Source organism: Cricetulus griseus, chromosome 2, assembly GCF_003668045.3.
Source record: "Cricetulus griseus strain 17A/GY chromosome 2, alternate assembly CriGri-PICRH-1.0, whole genome shotgun sequence".
NCBI classification, from domain to species: domain Eukaryota; kingdom Metazoa; phylum Chordata; class Mammalia; order Rodentia; family Cricetidae; genus Cricetulus; species Cricetulus griseus.
The window spans coordinates 162,807,566-162,827,851 of NC_048595.1; the positions used below are offsets into that span (position 1 = coordinate 162,807,566).

The 20,286-nt window shown below is 35.0% G+C and overlaps 1 protein-coding gene across 11 annotated transcripts in view; it reads right to left on the bottom strand.

The window, feature by feature from the left end:
* Positions 1-217: 217 nt before the first annotated feature.
* The window catches only part of Pias2 (protein inhibitor of activated STAT 2), an 80,687-nt gene continuing 60,618 nt past the window's right edge, over positions 218-20,286 (bottom strand). For 7 of the 11 annotated variants that reach the window (XM_027397933.2, XM_027397935.2, XM_027397939.2 and 4 more), the window contains 3 exons: positions 10,712-10,851; positions 5,987-6,024; positions 218-3,320 (listed from right to left, as the gene is read on the bottom strand). In XM_027397933.2, coding sequence (XP_027253734.1) covers positions 3,138-3,320; positions 5,987-6,024; positions 10,712-10,851 — 361 coding nt within the window. In that variant the 3' untranslated portion in view covers positions 218-3,137. Of the gene's footprint in view, positions 3,321-3,995; positions 5,370-5,986; positions 6,025-8,884; positions 8,984-10,711; positions 10,852-20,286 lie in introns of those variants that run through there. The other 4 variants (XM_027397941.2, XM_027397934.2, XM_027397937.2 and 1 more) reach the window with 4 other exon arrangements.

Sequence of the window (20,286 nt, forward strand, 5' to 3'; positions counted from 1 at the left end):
TCAAGTAAAATGGACACTAATTTTTATTTTTTTAAGATAAAAAAAGATGGGAAATAAATTATGATTTTCCTTAGAAGTAGAGATAAACTTGCAGGAAAAAAAATGTTTACTTAAAAAGTATTTTTCCTTTTAAATAACCAAGCAAAGTCACCTGAAAAGGCATACCTGAGAATTTAAGAAATATTTTATGAAAACCAAGTTTACTTAAAAACACAAATGAAACTAAACAAGTATCTTTATTGGCAGAAGACAAAGGTGAATGTTGGGGGCTGAAGACATTAAAGTCAAAATAGACTCCTTTAATTCCATTCAACATGACTTTAAAATTCAGCATCTTCCCTTCAAATTCATGAAGACTAATGGAAATTTAACATAAAAAGTTATGACCAACTGGATCCCTATCCCTTATATGCATCATGTTTTTATTACAATATTACAAATGAAATAAAGGCCATTCAATTAAATTCACCTGATCTATTTCATTTGGCCTAGGACAGATACCAAGTGTTTTTACTTTGGGGGCAGAAAAGGAAATAAAAACTAAATTCACTCTGCTGGGGGTCATAAAGCTAGCTAGTGAAGGCAGTCCTCATGAGTAGAGAGAACTCTTGTGCAGCAGCTACATTGCCTCAAGTTACCAAGCAAGAAAGCCCTTCAAATTTCTAAGTGGTGGTGGGGGGGGGGGGGAGAGGATGAAAATAAAGGTTAGCCAAGTAACTGTAAGCATTAAGCACTATTCCCTAAATGGAGATATCTGAGATAATGGCCAGCTGGCTAACATCTGTAACACCAGGATGAACTATTTTTCCTATAGAAATCTGCATTAGCAAGACACAGCTAAGAAGCCAGGATCTTCAAAAGAAAGTGACAGTAAAGAGAGACTGGCTCTGTAACCACCATGCAGTCACAGAGCCAAGGGCAAAAAAAAATCCTACACACCTTCAAATATATGTACAAAGTAATCCCAATTATCAATTTTAAAAATTTTAAGTCTATTTTGAAGGTGCTAGTCACCGGAGATAAAGTAAAATTTTTTGTAATTTCATTAAACACCAAAATTGAACACTAAAACTTCTCACATGAAAGTGGCAAATGTACAGAGATATCCATTATGAGACCTAGGTAAATAATTTATATTACCATCTTCATTACTTGTAAGACTTCACTGATCATAATAAGAGAGTCTTTGATACTCTAATGGGTAAACAAAATGATGACAACTCTGCATCACTTCTTTATTAACAAATTATACCACAGAAGCCAGGTGACTTTTTCTGATTACAGAGGTAACAGAAACTGCATCTGTACTTACAGTAGCAACATAAACCCTACAGGAAAAAATTTTCTATCCAGGACTGGCTAACAAGTTAAAGCCAGGGGCAATAGTACAATGACTACTGTGATCACAGGGGCTGGCTTTGCTTTCCATATCATTGACAATACAAAAGCCCTATTAAAAGGAAGGATCATATAACAAAGGGTGGTGGAGGCAAAGAAGGGACAATATGGACAACTACACGGGCATTTTGTACAAAAAGCACACAAAGGCCACAAAAACTTGAGAAGATAAAACACCAACCAGGGACAAGGCAGCTCTTCAGAGCTGCACCGATTTGGAAGTAACATGTCCCTGTCAGGAGTGGAAGCAGAGATTCCTCATGTTGGAACTTATTTGAGAAGTTAAGAATAGCCACTTTAAAAGAAAATACAACAACAACAACAAAAAACAAAACCTTTAAGTTGGATAGGCATAGGCAGAGAAAGCCAGGAATCAAGAAAGTACTAAACATTTAGGTACTGAAAATTAAGGAACCCAAATGAAGCAAAGGAAAATAAGGACTGCTGAAAGCCTCCGTAAGTGAAACCCAGCTTTCTGAGTGACTCACATACAAGGTAGGAGGCACAGTAGTTTCCAAAGCACACCCAGAAGAGCCACATGAGAGGTGTGTTTTGAAGCATTAAGTGGGCCTTTGCACCCCCTTTCCCCACTTTATTCAAACATCCCCAATTATTATGTCTATGTTTTCATAAAACACTTCTTTAAAAAAAATTCAGGAAAATGATATCTGATACCACCCTCCATCATTTACTATTGACTTTTCTTTAAACTTGAAAAATCACTGCTGAAACTGAAACTACATTGGTGAGATTTATGATCAGAGATCTTAAATATAATTTCTATATTAATGCCATTAAACAAAGTATACTCTATTATTCTATAAAAACAAATTAAGTTCTTAGGGAGAATTTAGCTATTTCCACCTCTCCTACATATGTTCTAATGCCTTCCAACTATTAAATATTTCTGAACATTGTAAAAAACTTTCTACCAAATATTCTAGCCACATCTTAATGCAAGCATATTTCACTCAAACGCTGTAGACTTTCTTTCTGAAAAAACAGGTCTCAAGATTGTAGGAAATTCTAGAAGAATGTATAGTAACCAAAAATAACACATTATATCAGGACAAAATGTGCCCAGTGTTCTTAAACATAATCACTATAAACAGCAACCAAACCCCAGCACTTTGTATCTATCAGCAAATAACTTTAAAGTGTAAACGACAAGAGAAAAAAAACACACAACACGAAGACCATTTTCTTTGATGGGATCATGAAGAACAGTAAACCGAAAGAAGAAAAGTGGAACCCAAGTTCTGGCCAGTACTGAAACTTCATTACTTCAACAAAATAGAACAAATCTCTATAGAAAGTATTCATTCAGCAAACATGACTTCTTCCCATCTATTTTTCCTTCATATTGGATTAAACAGAAGTTGCTGTTATTCTAGATCAGTGATTACATTATTTTAATTAGAAAAGTATTTACATAATTTTATTGCTGTTTATTGTAACAAAAATTTGTTTGTAGAATCCATCCAGTAATGTAGAAACTGAAATCCACTGCTCAAGAAGACACCATTGTAGATGAAATATATCTGATGCTCAGTGTACAGCATAACAAAAGTCCTTGCTTGTCATCTGGTTCTTGCTGAAGTTATCTGTGTTCATTTCTCAGCAAAGAATTCATCTGACAATTTAATAAATATTAAATTGCAAAAGTTAGCTTCCATGGACTAGATATCCAAGAAGGAGTAGTTCTGACGAATGATTCCCAGAATCAAATATGTCCGCCTTTAGTCCAGTGAGATGATGTCAGGAATGTTACTTCCACTGCTGGTTATGACCCCTGTCTCACTCCTGCTGCTGGATGAACTAACATGAGTACTGCTTTCATGGGGGCTGGTGGTGGTGACAGACGTACTGCTTGCTGTTAAGGGTGAGGTGAGACTATCCAAAAACATAGGAGGACAGTACTGCTTGAAACAAACAATGATGCTGATGAGGAAGAGGCTACATTGGTTTTAAATAAATAGACTAAAAATTGTTAGATATGTACAACTGACAGTCACAAAGTTAAATCCTCTTGGGATTTAAAAATACCAAATTTCATCTTTAAGTGGAAGATGGTATGGACTTAGCTATTTACATTCTTTACTTAATGCCACGCATTCTTAATTGTCTTGAATGTGTGGAACTTGTTTGTTGACCATATACACAGGGAAAACACAATGTCAACAATAACTGAAATCATTTTATGTTAAATACTGATCCCCCAAATTATGACTTGAACTAATCTCAAAGACAACTTAATAATTGAAACAAAGTTCATGGATTCTTCAAAATTTAGAATCAAACAGGCCCTTTATGAGTAATATTAAGAGTAACAAGCTAAATGATAGCACTGGATTCCTCTGTAAACAAAGAGCAATACTTCTGTAATTTAGAACCTAACATTCATTCTGAATTGGAAGGTTACAGGGCAGCTCATTACCATGGGATGTTCAGAGAATAATACCATAACCACAAATTCAATATTCCTTATGATGTTTAACATCCCTCTGCAATGTTCTTATTTCAAGTACCCTTCCATCTGGATGGCTGATTCCAACACAAATACAAACCTGAGCACAGTAATCTAAACTGAGAAGGAATTGAGATAAAGAGCTAAAAGGAATTTTGTATTTCACTGCAGGATGTTTCACATGAGGCACAATTGCACTGATTTTAGCACATGTAATGTCTAGTGCTGCCAAGTTTGTCTTCAATTAGACTACAGGAAAAAACAATCAACAAGGACATCTAATATTATCTATCCTATCCATTATTCAGATTTTTCTTAGAGACAATGAGTAATGGACAGTAATTTAAAACTAAGCTGTTCACATTACATTATTTTCAAGGCGCATTAAAAGAAAAAAAAAGGAAACAGCTAGGAGAACAAGTGAAAGTGAGTCTGCATTTTCATCTATTTATTTATTTATGTTTTTTTTTTCCCCCAGACTGGGTCTCACTATGTAGCTCTGGCTTTCCTGGGAAGCACTATGTAAACCAGGCTGACCTTGTCTGTCTCTGCCTCTCAAGTGATGGATTAAAGGTGTGATCCACTATGCCAGATTGAAGCTGCCTTTTGACAAAGAAAGTTACTGTTTTTTTTTTTTGAATGGTTAACTCTTGGTTTGTTTACAAAATTAATGCCACACATTAGGAAATTTAACAGACATTTGTTCTGATAGTGAAACTGTCAAGTATTAAAAATTCTCTAAAATCAAGTCAATTATAATAAAACAGGAAATATAAAGAAAAGCCTAGGATTCCATTTTAATCTGCTATCTTACAAGCTTGTTTTTACCTATACGGTAGCACTAATCTGTAAAAATGCTAAATGCTGCCATCCTGCTGCCAATGACTCTGTGTCTTGAATACTTAGACTTGGGTTGTAACCATTTTACTTTTTACTCTAGTATATACCTGCATAGGGAATAATAGATTATAGAATAACATGGAGACGTAAGATAACCTAGGGATTCTATAATCAGCAGAAGGTACCACTCTCATCCTCCTACCAAGTTACCAAATAAATCAGCTTCCCAATACACATGCAAATAAAACTATGAAATAAAAACCATGGGCTCCGGCACTCAGGAGGCAGAGGCAAGTGGATCTCTGTGAGTTCGAAGCCAGCCTGGTCTACCAAACAAATTCCAGGACAGGCTTCAAAACAATACAGAGAAACCCTGGGGGTGGGGCGGGAGACAAAAAAACAAACCAACAAACAAAAAACCCCATAGGTTCCAAGATTACTTTTCTTTTAAAGCACTGTTGACATAAAAGTATGTAATTCTCTTAAGCCTGAAGAACTTATATCCTAGAAAACTATGTAACTTCCCTTGTAATGTCTTACTCATACAACAAAGTCAAGGCAGGGTGAGAAGAACATCCTCAGTCCACACATATCTTGAGCACAAATTTCCTGTGCTGTTCTTGCAATGAGATGCAGATACTGAGATAGGAGACTCATACTGGACCTGCAGTTAGTCAATTCTGAAGTTGGTGAGACATGTCCAATTCTTCCAACTCTCCCTAGGTACCACATCTGTACCTCAAGAGCTTTCTTTTGCTGTTCCACCTTGCCCCTTTTGCTTTCTGTCCTTTGCCTCTGCTGTTAAAGACTGTCAGCAGAATCCTTGCAGTTGGAATTCTAGGATACTCCTAGAATCTCTTTTCTTTGATTGCAATTCTGCAACTTTCAACTGAGGCCTTTTCAAAGTCTGACTCTGTCTTTCAAACAATGATCCAAACTTGATCGAAATCTGATGAACTTAGTTAATTGTTTTATATAAATGCTTTTAATATGAAAATCTTAACTTCTATGCATTTAGTACTGTTTTCACTCATCCTAATCACTCAACACTTGTAAGAAACATCAACGGTTTATGTTCAATAAAAATAGAGTAAGATCAATAAAATAAATTGAAAACCAGCAACTTTATTCCTTTAAAAAAATGTATAATATTTATATAGTACTCCCTTTTCTATCCACATGAAAATTGACTGTCCTGATTTTATGCAACTGGTCTTTTTAGTTAGTATGACTTAATCGACAACCAAATACAAATTAGTTGCTTAAATTCAGGATACATACCTGGGGATCAACTGGAATAAGGGAAAGAAAATCCAAACCTAAAACAAAAATGCTTTGTTAATAGTTGTCTCATATTTTGGAGACAAGAATTATTTCCCAAGATCACTCTGTATGTATAAGCCAGGGAACATATGTGGCAAATGCTCACCTCTCTGCCACAGTGAAGTTCTATAATCATAATTGGTGATATTTAATGCATTTAAAACCAAAGGTGAATATATTCTCTGACCCAACAACTGGAAAAACTGCCTCTCAGCAACTCAAAAGCAGAAGTCCACAATTTCCAGAGTTGGACCAGTTAATCCAAATCTTTTCCTTTTGTCATTTAGTATAGCAAGAAGCAATAAAAATCTTTGGACCATTAAAAAACAACATACTTAGGTTCTTAAGATACTTCACATTTATTTTTCAGAAATACACCACATTAGTCTAATAATACCAACTCTTTAACAGATATTTCATCAACAGCTAGTTGCTGCCCACTCCCACAAAAAGAGTTTTACAGAGTGTTATACTCTGCACAAAGCAAGCTACTACTTTGTGCTTGCTTTGTGCACGAATGGGAACTGCTACTCACTACAAAGGTAGTCAACAGTTAATAGGTTCTCAGCTAATGCAATGCCCTAAACCAAGGAACTAGAACTCTACAACCATATTCTGGAAATAGGAATGTGAAAAAGATTTTCCTTAAATAAGTACTCAAATAATAAGCTATAGAAAAAAACATGTCCAAAAAGTTTAATAATAATATTCAAAGTCAACTTCTGAAGACTTCCCTGTGTGATCAAATGCTTTCAAGTTATTTTAAAACATTAAAAAACAAAACCACATATTGGGTATGGGGCCATTAAGTTAGGGCAATGTTGCCCATCACTTTGGAGGCAGAGATAGGCAGATCTCTATGAGTTCCAGGCCAGCCAGGGCTACACAGTGAGATCCTATTTCAAAAGACAAAAAACATACAAACAAAAAATGCCAATGTCTATTCAATCCCATAAATATTTATATGCTGGCATTTAATAAACCAACCACACTGAGTGAAATTCTAATATAATACTATATCATTATGAAAATAGAGATTAGTAAAAAAGATAACGGACACATTTGATAAAAAACTATGAATAATTTTAACTAAAAAAATTTAAAGCATCAGTAGTCCCTTATTTACAAATAAGTGTATTTTAAACATTTATCATGATACAAGCCGTAACCCCAGCTATTTGGAAGGAATTACTGAAACAACTTCTAAAGCATTTTTAAATTTGTTAGTATAATCTGTTACTAGCTACATGACATAGCAGTTTAAATTGATGAACAAAGTAAACCACAATCCACTGTTGCAAGAGATACCCATTAAAATGATAGCCACAGATGATGTATTTAAATGAGGAGAACACTTTAAATTATTTAATAAATCTCTCTTCTTTTAAACAATTCAACCCTGTCTAGCCTTTTTATGTCTTTTAAGAGTTTTATATGACCAAGTCATGATTTTATTCTCTGTTGTTTTGCTCCAAGTGGTGTACCATTTTGTTCAATTTGACAATAGCTCCTACTTTTTGTTTTTATTTTTTTTTAATTGTGTTTTTTGTGTGCAGGAACCCACAGTGGTCAGAAGAGGGGGCACTGGATCCCCAAGAGCTGCAGTTAAAAGTTCTGGTGAGCTTCCACATGGGTACTATGAATGAACTCAGGTCCTCCCTCTGTCGGAACTGTCAGAAAACATCTTACTCTGCAGCACAGGCTGACACATGCACTGGTAGACCTCCTGCCTCTGTTTCCTGAGTGCAGGATGGCAGCAAACTCACCATGGCTGGCTCACTATGTTTATGTTGGTTCCTCATTCTGTTTTAATAACAAGCTAAATAGAAAGTAAACAAAGTACTACCATTTCAGAAGATATGCCACGAATGGAAATAAATTTGAGAATAATCATTTGAGAATAATCACTTTCCCCAATGTTCAACTGTAGCCAATTCATAACGCTAAATAAACAAGTAAGTTTGATAAAATACTACAAATGTTTCTGTGCTGTTATTGTAAGATGTACACTGAGGGCCAATGGTTTCCAATATTAATTATTTCAACTCAGCTTTTCAGATGTACTGTAATTTTCTTTGCTGACTTCGTATGACCCAGCAAATGTAAAATCTAGAAAAGCTTTTAGAAGAACTTGATTTGTTCTAACGTCTCAGCCACAGATAACTTGACATACTACAACTTACATAATACCCCAATAAGATGTATAAACATTTTTATAAAGTTTCGTTGAAATTTAATTGTCTTCAAAGTATCACGCAAACACCAAAGAGGGTTTAATATGAATATTCCTCAATGAAAACATTTCCATGTAGTTTGAAAGTTATCCCTACTATTAATAGACTATCATGATTTTTATCATTTAGTTACATTATTTTGCATATGAAATGGTTCCAACAGTAAAACTTTACTGCCTTGTTAGCAAAATGCTACTTCCATATTTTATATTTCAATTGTTAACAGCATATTGATAGGCTTTTTATTTTGGACTCAAATATTTCAGTTGAAAATGCTGTTGTTTTTAACTAAAAAAAGTACTATTAAAAATTCTGATAATATGATCTATATGTTTTTAATTAACACTAATGGAGTTGCAATTTTTGAATTTTGAATGCCTCATTAATAAAATGGACTGATCATTTGCTTTTCATCCCCTCATTGATAACCACACAATTTTTACTTACTTAAGTCATGAACTTCACAAAGCATAAATGCTACAAGGTTGAATATGTAAAAGTTTTAGCACTTTAAAATTTAATCATACAACTCTTGAGCACCATTCGCACCTGACAATATGGCACTAGCAATAATAAGGCAGACATATTTTTTCTTGAAATAATCAAGCTGTTTTCCACTCCATAAATACAAATTATGTTTTATTTTGTATTCATTGTTGCACAGTATCAGAAGATGTTCCAAGCTGCACTTCGTTATTAATATCATTTCTTCTTTGTTCTCCTGCAGATTCAGAAGATTCAGATTTATGATGTTTAAAAGGAATGTTAGAATCTATTAAAACTGTCTTCTCTCCATTCTTGGTGTTCTACTTAAATTTTTACTATAAAATTATTAAATTTACCAATACCAAAACTGCACATTATGACTAATTACATAAATATTACACAGCAGATCACTGATTGCAAAAAAGTACATAGATAATAAAACAGAAGAACTAAACTTAGATGTCTAATTGCTACATAACTTTTAATAACTAATAATTTTTCCTAAGAATAACTAACTAACCCTATTCTATTTAAATTTATCAAATGCTAATAAAGCTTTGCAGCATTTAACCAGATTATTGGTTTATATTGGCCAAATATCAGTCTAGAATATAAGTATGATCCCCACAAGCTTAATTATAAAATACAAAGGCGAGACATATTTAAGACATATCACACACAAAAAAAAATTACTTATGCCCAAAATCAGAATATAAATTCGCCCAGATCCTCATAATTTGCAAATCAGCAGGACTAATGATGCATACTTTTTTCGGTATTATTGCTTAACAGTTCACTTTAGTAAACATAAATGTTCACTACCTTTTTTATCGAAGACTAACATTTAAATAAAGGTCTCAAGCAAATCATTTAGAAATACTTATATTTAACACATACTAAGACGATGAACATTCATTCATCAACTTAGCCAAGGTTACAACACATGACTGTGAAGAACTCTGAAATGAGACCAGGAATCCTTACATCTATGCCGTGGATGTGTTGTGACTGGTGCTGGTTGGTCTCACAAAGAATGTGAAAAGTACAAAATCACAAACTACATATGGAGTAAACATAATGACATTTGGTGTTTTTTTAAAGATATTTTTGGTATTATTTTTCAACTACTCTTTTCCCTCTACAATTTATTCAGGTAAAACTAAATTCAAGAGGCAAGACTATACAAGGATAGGTAAAAGAATTAGCAATTAAGGAATAAAAATAAACTGCAGATCAAAATCAATTTTCAAAAAACAGATGAAGGCAAAGTGTATTAATAAAAATACTTTGTAGATAGTCATGGATATATGATGTACTAGTTCTAACTTTGCTCATACTTGATTGACAAAAAATATGAAAAGAAAGCATCTCAGCATGGAGGAAAGAAGAAAGAGGATGGGAGGCTGTGGTTAATGTTAGATCATGGTCTTGGTTGCATAAATTCTGGCACTAAAGGAATTCAAGCAAATTTGACTTGTTAAAATGTAATCATTGTACATGTTAAAGTATCTCCAAATATTAAGACCTATTTTAGAAAAATACATGGTTAACACTATCCTTACAGAGAAGAAAATCAACAAGGTAAAAATCAGTAAGTAAAAATGGACCCAACTGTATAGATGTTTTGAAGAAAAGACTTCTGAGGAAACTCTGCCCCTAAGCTTCCAGAAAAAGCCTAAGTGCAAAACTCTATAAAAATTTCATTCTATACTCCTATTATCTCCTATTAATAGAAATCTATAGATTCTTACTAATTAAAATAACAACCAAATATAAGATACTAAGACAGTAAGGCTTCTACATGAAGCCTTGACATTTCTTTTAGCAATTACATCCAAAATTTATTTATATGTATGTGTATACACACACACACACACACACACACACACACACTCACACACACTTGTTCTGCTGATTAAGAATAAAAAATGTAACTAAAACAAAACAAAAGCTCTCCACATACCTGGCAAATCTGATGACATGCTTGACACTGGCGTATGGTGGAATGGTACTGAGTAGTCTGTTAATGAAGGTGGAATAGCAGCAGGATCAACTGAAGTCACACTGGGCACCCTTACAGAAGATGGCTGATACATGAGAACCCTGTTTTAAATAGTATGGGAAATTACAAATAATCTGGCTGTTAGTTCACAAAAAAAATAAGAGCTGAACCACTGGGCATTTTCAGATATACGTTCACTTAGTCTCAGCAAATCATATGTCAGCCATTCACTACACAGCACATCCTATATTCTATACTCATCTTTCCTAACAATCTTCATTCTAACATGAATGCATATTGGTTCCAACCACTAGCTGCTGAAGGAGCTTATAGGAGCAAGGTGGAATTAAAATATATCATAAAGCAGTGGTTCTCAACCTGTGGGTCATGTCCCCCGTGGAGGATGAACACCCATTTCATAGGGGTCACATATCAGATACCCTGCATATCATTATGATTTATTTACATTATGATTCATAACAGTACAAAATTGTAGTCATGAAAGAGCATCGAAAATAATTTAATGGTTGGGGGGGTCATAGCATTAGAAAGGTTGAAAGCCACTGCTATAAAGGAATACTTTAATTCACAAATAGAAAAATATTATATATATATATATATGGATAATAATAATTTGTCTATAAGGAAATTTGAGACTAAAATAGAGAGCTGTTAAGGTTTGCTTTAATTGCTGGGCACAATGAACATGCCTTTAATCTTGGCATTCCCTAGCATGATTTACATAGCAAGTTCCAAGCTAGCTAGGACTACATAGTGACATCCTGTCTCAAAAAAAGAAACAATGAAAAGGTTTTAAAATAAGAACACCTATATAAAACCACTAACACCAGCTAAATCAGTCTCTTTAACTATAATTATTCAATTACATTACCTGAAATGTGGAAACTAACTGAACTAAATTAATCAATCCTAAAGCTAGCCAGCATGGTTTTATAACAATATAGTCAGAAATTAAGACAAATGACCAGTCTTTGGGATTTAGGATCTTTATGCTATCCAGAAATAAAAATGCTAGTTACTATAGCATACTGTCTACTCTCTAAGAGGACCTATGACTTTGAAAGGAGCTATTCAGGCTACTACAAATACAAATCAAGCATACAACAAATACTTTAAAATCTATTTCATATAAAAATATGCATACAATATAATTTATGAATTTATAATCCCAAAAAGTAGTATAATTAAAATTTGAGTATATGTTTGAAAGGCTAGGCTTAAAGAGACATCACTCATATTTACCTGAATTTTTTTCTTAGCTCGGGGAAACAACTAGTACTTTGTAAGAGAAATATCGCCGTATGTATTTAAGAAACTCAGCATCATTATGAACTGATTACAATGGAAATGGGTATTTTAGCAACAAGTAATAAGATACAGAAAGGGAGCAAAATATACAAGTTAGCATCCCAGAGATGCTAGTCAACCCCAAATTCAAAAGACCAAGACTGAAGCAAACCAGTATAAGGAGGAAGACAGCAAAACTCTCTGGGAAGGGAATGCACCACAACCAAGACTGCCTGGCATGTATGAGGCATTGGGTTTAGTCCCCAAAACCACATAAAATTAAGCATGGTGACACAAGTCTGTAATCTTAGCATTAGCATTTGAGAGGCAGAGACATCAGAAGTTCAAGATCATTTGTTTTCCAAACAACCAACCAACCAACCAAAGGGGGGTGGCAAGGAGGAGGAGCAAAAGAGAGGGTCAGGGAGAAGGGGAAAGATAAACGCAAAGGCAAAAAAAAAAAAAAAGAGGAAAAGTACAAGTTCCTTAGAAATTTTAAGGAAAACTAGGATGATAATTAGGGCATCTAGACATCTATTTCCACAGCTGAACATGTTTCTGCTATCATACCTACATGATTCTTCAATCTAAATTTAACTAATAAACTTCTGGAATCTTGACTTAGTATCTAAGTAGTCAGAATCCAGTTAGTCCTTCTAAAACTAGCTTGTGTCACGATATGCCTAGCTACTACACTCCGTTAATTGGCCAAAATCAGAGATACTGGAAATGTAGAAAACAACGTTGTCTTAAGTATACATACACAACTGTACTGGTAATTATGACAACGTAAAAAAAAGTGAGTAATAAAGATAAGAATTCAGACATCTTAGATAAAAGCTGACCAAGGTACAATGTCCAGAAAATACAATATAATTAAGGCAACAACATAAACCTGGTGTGCTGGTTAGTTTTTATCAACTTGACACAAACTAGAGTGATCTGGGAAGACAAAACCTAACCTAAGGAACTGTCTCATTCAGACTGGCCTGTGGGCATGTCTGTGGGGCATTTTCTTGATTAAAAACTGATATGGGAGGGCCCAGCCTCCTGTAAGTAATACTACCCCTAGGCAGATGGTCCTGGGTTTTATAAGTAAGCAAGCTGTGCAAAGCATGGACAGCAAACCAGTAAGTAGTGTTCCTCCATGGATTATGCTTCATTTTCTACCTTGAGTTCCTGTGCTGATTCCCTACAATAGACTATAATAGAGAACTGCAAGCTGAAATAAACTTTTAACTCCCCAAGTTGCTTTTTAGTTGTGGTGTTTTACCACTGACAGAAACACTAAGACAGAATCTGTTAAGGGGTAGTGCATGGTACTGATGTGGGCCTTGACCATATACTTCTGGAAGAATTATGTTTCATGTTCATAGTTCAGTGAGCTGTCCTGTAGGAGCTTGGAAGATAGGATTAATACAGATAATGGAGGCCTAGCTTGTGAAGGTTCAGAGGGAAGTTGGAAATACTCATTCAGGGAGATTTGATATGGTAAACTAAAAATCTGTGGTTCTGGTCACCTGGGGCTCAAAAAGACCTGTGGTTGGCAAGAGTCCAGAATCACTGAAGCGAAACCTTTGCTTTCCTGGGACAAATGATACTGGTTAGCTGGTGCTGAAAATTAGTGATTAAGAAAAGATCAGTATCATTAAGAATTATGAATCTAGGGGTATTTTCTCAGGATTAACTTGTCCAGTGTGGCTGGGACTACATCTTATGCTTACAGTTGAACTTTGTAGACAAGTCACCCAAATAATACTGAAGGCAAGAAGGTGCCATAGGGGACAGCTAAGGCCTGGCAGGGTTAGAGTTACTGAAAGGGACCAGGAAAGGCCACTAGTAAAGGGGCAGCCTCAGTTTCAGTAGAAGCCCCATGTGGCAGGGTTAGAGTCCCTGAAGGGCTACTGGAGGTACAGCTCAGTTGCAATGGGAAGCCCAGCATTTTGCACCATGGAACAACTGCCAAGGACAACATTAAGTGTGGAGTGAAGAGGCCCGAGCTTAGGAAACAAGCTGCGTGTGCTGTAGAGGGCATAGCTGGAGAAGTAAAAGCCTTTAGAGCCTGGATCATCATGGATTTTAGATGTCTGACACTGAGTTTTATACTATCAGGAACATTAGATATGGTGGAATAAAAGCATTGCTTTTGATTATATTTGAATGTAAGTACTATGTCCTGATTATTCCCTCTTGGAATAAAAAGATTTAACTTATTTTTACAGGAACATACAATTATGAGACCATGGGTATTTTTGAGACACTTTGGAGTTCTAGAAAAACTTTGGATTTTATGTTGAATTTCTTTAAAACTCTTTTAAAACTCTGTACAGGTGCTGAAAAGATGGTGCAGCAGTAAAAAGCTCTGGTTGCTTTAAAAAAAAAAAAAAAGAAAACTGGTTTCTTAGTGGTCCCCCACCACATGAGGGCTAAAAACTGTAACTCCAGTCCCAGGGGATTCTGGCTCCAGAGGGAACTGCCTGCACATAGGACATATGCATAATACAGTCAAAACAACCACACACACATAAAACAAACAAAAAAGTTGGGAGTATTTTATATAGAGATACTATAGTAACATCATCTTGGGAACAAACAGTTGTGTTTGAACAGTGATGTGCTTGTGTATCAAGCTGACAAGGAGTCAAATGTGCCAGTTAGTTGTCAACTTGACATATGCCAGCATCATTTGAGATGAGGAAACATCAACTGATAAAATGCCCCCATAAAATGGCCTCTTACATGTGAGGGCACTTTTTTGAATGATGATTGATGTAGGAAGGCCCAGCACTTCAGGAGGTACCACGGCTAGGCAGTAGTTGGAAAAAGCAGGCTGACAAGGCCACAAAGAGCAAACCACTAAGCAGCAGTCCTATCCCCAGGTTACTGCCTTGAGTCCTGGCTCTGATTGTGATGATGGACTGTGATATGGAACTGTAAATTAAACAGACCCTTACCTCTCCAAGTTGTTTCTGATGTTCATCACAGTAAAAGAAACCCTAACAAAGACAGTGTTTTCAGTGACTATGTGCTCATCAGAGTGAGAGGGAGCGGTGGTAGCGGTGGGTAAGAGGACAAGAATAAAGAAACTGCCTATGACAGCACTGAGGAGGGGGCTTAAAATATTATTCTCAGTGACTCACAGTATTGCTTTCCTAATCATATTTTTTCAATGTAATCAAAGTGGAGAAAAACCTCAATTAAGAAAATGCCAGGGAAGGAAGGAGGGAGCTGTAATCAGACCTGATGAAGAAAGCCCAGCCCATTGTAGGAGGTGCCTGGTGGTATTAGGTTCTATAGAAAGCAGGCTGAGCAAGCCATGAGTGTAAACCACTAAGCAGCTCCCTTCCTTCAGCTCCTCCTGCCTCCAGGTTCCGGGCAGTTTGAGTTCCTGTCCTGACTTCCTTTGATGATGTACAGGGATGTAAGTGTTAAGCCAAATACACCTTTCCTTCTTAAATTGTTTTTGGTCATGGTGGTTCATCCCAGCAATAATAACCCTAACTAAGACAGTAAGAGTAGTTTTAGAAAACCACACAACCCTCACACACATATTTTCTGCATGCTTATATATGGTACAAGTTTCCTCAGACAGGAGTTACAAAGCTGAATTAAAGGGCCCTGGAAATATTGCCATCAAAATGGTGACAGTATTTCTCTCCAGGTGAAAAGTGTTTCACTTGCTTCTTGATTCATTGAAAAAAAAAATGTTTATAATTTTTACTAAAACTAAAACACACCTCTTAAAAATTAGATGGCTCATATAATTCTTGTGGAGTAAGTTACACTAAGTTTTCCTGACCTCTCATTTTCTATTCTTCATTTGCTTACTCTCAATAAACTTTAAAAACTAGTAAAAACCTAAAAATTCAATATACTGGGATATAAAATAAGAAATTACCAGAAACAGTACACTTAAATCAGAAGAGCAGGGAAGGAGGAAGATGTCAACCACTGCATAAGCTGATACCATGACATTCTGACAAATGACATCTACTCTTGACTTTAAAAAAAAAGACTTTACAAAGTGTTTTTAAGAGATATTTTACTTTTAGTGTATGTGTTTGCTGAATACATATAAGTGTACTACGTGAGTGCCTGGTCTCCATGGGGGCATCACAACACCTGGAAATGGAATTACGGTTGTGAGCCAACATGTGTGTGCTGGGAACAGAACCCAGTTTCTCTGTAACTAAAAGTGCTCGAAATCACTAAACCATTTCTCTCCAGCCCCCAGAAAATGAGATTTTAACACAAAACAGCAACTACCAGGGATCAAGAAATTTTCCCCTGTATTGTTACTCTACTGGTCTTCTACTCTTCTAAATTTCATACAAAGAAGAAAAATCCAGCAGTCAATAATTCTTTTTTAAGGATCAGAATAGTTGTAACAGTCTGTTTTTAATGGCTTAGTACCTTCAGTCCAAACACCCACTCACCCATCACATTCTAGGCTTCACACTGCTCATTTTCCTGCTTCTTCCTCTGGGCTGTATTCATGGGCATTTCTCAATGACCAGCACTGGCTAATATACTAAGTACAGTCACATACCCTAAATGGAACAAAACTGGTATGGTCTGTATGTTAGACACTGTTTCTTTTACTGAAGCAGTCTAATAAGAACTCAGGTTAAGCAGTGACCCATCATCATTAAGTAAATTCAGATATTTAAAAGATATTACAATTTTTATCAGGAGACATTTACTGAATACTTTTAAAGCATCTATTAAGATTAACTAGATAGTAGTCCTTATAACAAAACCATTTTATCAATATCATTTCCAATACTAAGGAACTCATAGAATAACTATTTATAGCTGCAGTCATTTTAATACATAATTAATAACCTCCTAAGACTGAGCTCAGAATCCTCAGTTATATTTTTATGTGTGTTAAGGTACAAATGAGATTTAGGTATTAAGGATTATGTCAACTTTATGGAAACAGGCAAGTAACCAAGGAGCTGAAATTTAGAGACTTTAAAAATAAAAACTTTTGGGGCTGGAGAGATGGCTCAGAACCATCTAAAATGAGATCTAGTGCCCTCTTCCGGGGGTACAGGCTTTCCTGTATAATAATGTATATATAATAAGTAAATAAAATTTAAAAATAAAACAACAAAAACTTAAAAGTATCCTTGATATAATTACAAATCTCTATCTTATATTTAGCAGTGTTATTTTTCTTTTCAATCTGAATGATCTTAATATCAACCTCTGTGGTATATAACCATGACTATAAACTACCTCTGTTCTGCATACTGTAGTCATTTTGACTTCTGGCACCTAATGTATGTGCCACTCCTCAAGTTTCATATCCTCCCCAAGTATTGGTTAACAGGGTGCAGGACACATGTGGTAGACCTTTGTAGAATGAAATAAGCATCTTTATGAGTTGCTGCAATTTATGAGTCAGCATCACTATACAATTTTCAGCCACACATGAAATGAACAATAAGACATGCCACTCAATTTTCCTCATATTCTAAAGTACAGTTTCTTAAAACTATGGATAATGTAAATGGGGTAATAGGCAAAGGTTTCTGAATAAACTACCAACATTTAATTTGAACTTAAATGAGTAACTCAAGGTGTTTGTTAGAAATACTCATTGATGTTACACCATGTGACTTCAACCCTTGGTTCTTAGCACAGATATGCACATCATGCACTGTACAAGCAGTTACACCATGCCAACACATGTGACCTGAAATGCCTTGGCTCAAATTCATCACTATAACGACCCACCATGTTTTCACTGTACATATGAAGTTTTCTATTGTTATAGGAATATAACATTTATGAAATAAAACTTAATTTTTATATCACTATTCCTCAGTATGTATCAAAATATAACATCTTTGGATCATATTGTGCTACACTGTTTGACTTCAAATATTTATTTTAGAATTGCTCTTTTGAGGTTCATTAAAAAAAAAACATTAAATGAATTTGAGTATGATTAGGAAGAAATTCCTAACAATTTCTGAAGTGTTCCTTAACATACATAGTTTTATACTATGTATTTGTGTGAATTGGTGTTCTTAGCACTGATGATTATAAAATTAAATGTGATCAATTCTGAAACATGCTGAAGATGTTCTATATCCAGGAACACCAACTATTTAGCCAAAATTTAGAGAGAGAGAGAGAGAGAGAGAGAGAGAGAGAGAGAGAGAGAGAGAGAGAGAGAGAGAGAATGTGCATATGTATAGGCCAAAGGGGGTTATCGAGATGTGTTCTTCAATCACCTTCCTATCTTAGTTTTTAAGATAGTATCTCTCACTGAACCTGGAGCTCACTGATTCAGCTAGAATAGATGGGCAACAAGCCCCTAGGAACTGCCTGCCTATCCCCCCCAAACTAACACTGGGTCAAAGATGCACAAGTCAGATTTTCATATGGGTGCCAGGGATCTAAGTTCAGATCCATAGTCTTGTATGGCAAGCACTTTACCCACTGAGCCATCATCTCCTTGGCCTCCCATTTAATTCTTTATGTAAAATTAGACACACCTATCTCATTAGTACACAATTTGTTTCCCCTTTTAATAAACAGCAAAGTTGTATGTATACTAAAGAACTGCTTTTAAATAAGTTTATGATTTATCATCAGTAAGTGTTTGATTTGTATAATTAGTTATTATTCCTGGGATCACATAAAAATTTCTCAAGCAAAAACTGATCATGAATAGAAAAAGTTTGAAACTGTTATAATTGTAAAACATTTAATTATATTTAAAATAAGATAAAATATAGAAATAATAATACGTCAGCATCCATTGCAGTAAGCACTTCAAAACTGTACCTTCATTTGTTTATCATTTGATCTTCAGAATATCAAATTATCCAAATAAAGCAAAAATCAGCACATCACTAAAACAAAAAATCTATAAGTTATTTTCCTCACTTTGTATTACTAAAAATAAAACCTTATTCTAATGAAATAGGTAGAAGAAAACCAAAGTCTGTATTCATACTGTGATATATAAATCACATCCAAAACATAAATAACTTTATTTTAGCATATTTGCAAGAGCCTAGGTTGGTCTTAGACTCATGGTGATCTACCTACCTCAGCCTCTGAAACATATTAACCACCACACTTGCTTAGAATAAATGCTTTAATAGTCCAGAAAGCAGCTCAAGCATCTTAAGTATAACATGTAACTAACTGTTAAAAAGTTATTTCAAAGTATATTTGAAGTATACTCAGAATATAATTAATTTATATTCAGTGTCCAAAACAGGCAATACAGAAATTTTTTTTGTTTTTGTTTTTGAGACAGGGTTTCTCTGTGTAGTCCTGGCTGTAGAACAGGCTGGCCTCAAACTCAAAAAGATCCACCTGCCTCTGCCTCCTGAGTGTTGGGATTTAAGTAGAGAAAAATTGATGTTGTCTACTAGTAGGGGAGGATACATGATAACAAACTTACATGGAAATATGCTAAAACATTGGAATGTTGAATGTACAATTTTATGATACATACTTAAGATGGGTAAATTTTGTTCATAAAAAGATGCACAAGAAAACACTAAATAGGCTGAGGACACAAACTAGCACACCCAAGTTTTAAGAATGCAATATTGGATTGTCACAACAATTTATGGCTGTCAAGATCTCTCTGTGACAAAGATCTGTTGCTGGACTCTCTTGTCTTAAAAGTTCCATTAGCTTCCCTATTATTAGTCACAGAATGTACATTAGATGCACCCATCTACTTGCTCATATTTTGCTTTGTAAAGTGGAAAGGAAAGATGATGAATTTTCATTAAGGAATTATCACATTCCTGACATGGTGGCCAGGTTCTTTCATAATCTCATGAAAACCTAATAGTGATCCTATGAATCAGGCAGTTTTTTTGTTTTGTTTTGTTTTGTTTTAACCTCATTTTAGCAAAACAGAAAGTGGCTCAACGTCAGTCAAGGATTATAACCAAAATCACCACACAAGTACAAGTGCCAGAAATGTACTTATAAGATTCCTGCATCTACATTCCATTATACCAACATCCTTACACTGGACTATCAAATCTCATGAGCAGGTTCAAGAATATAGCCACAATGTATAAACACTAACTCCCACTTCCCAGAGATGTTGAATATTTTGATCAAACTTTGATTTCCTGTCAGTCATATGCTTAAGTGAAAATATTTCAACTGTACCCAAAGCAGATGAAAACTGCTTTCTATAGTGACTCCTCATAGACATATTTCAAAACTATCACAAG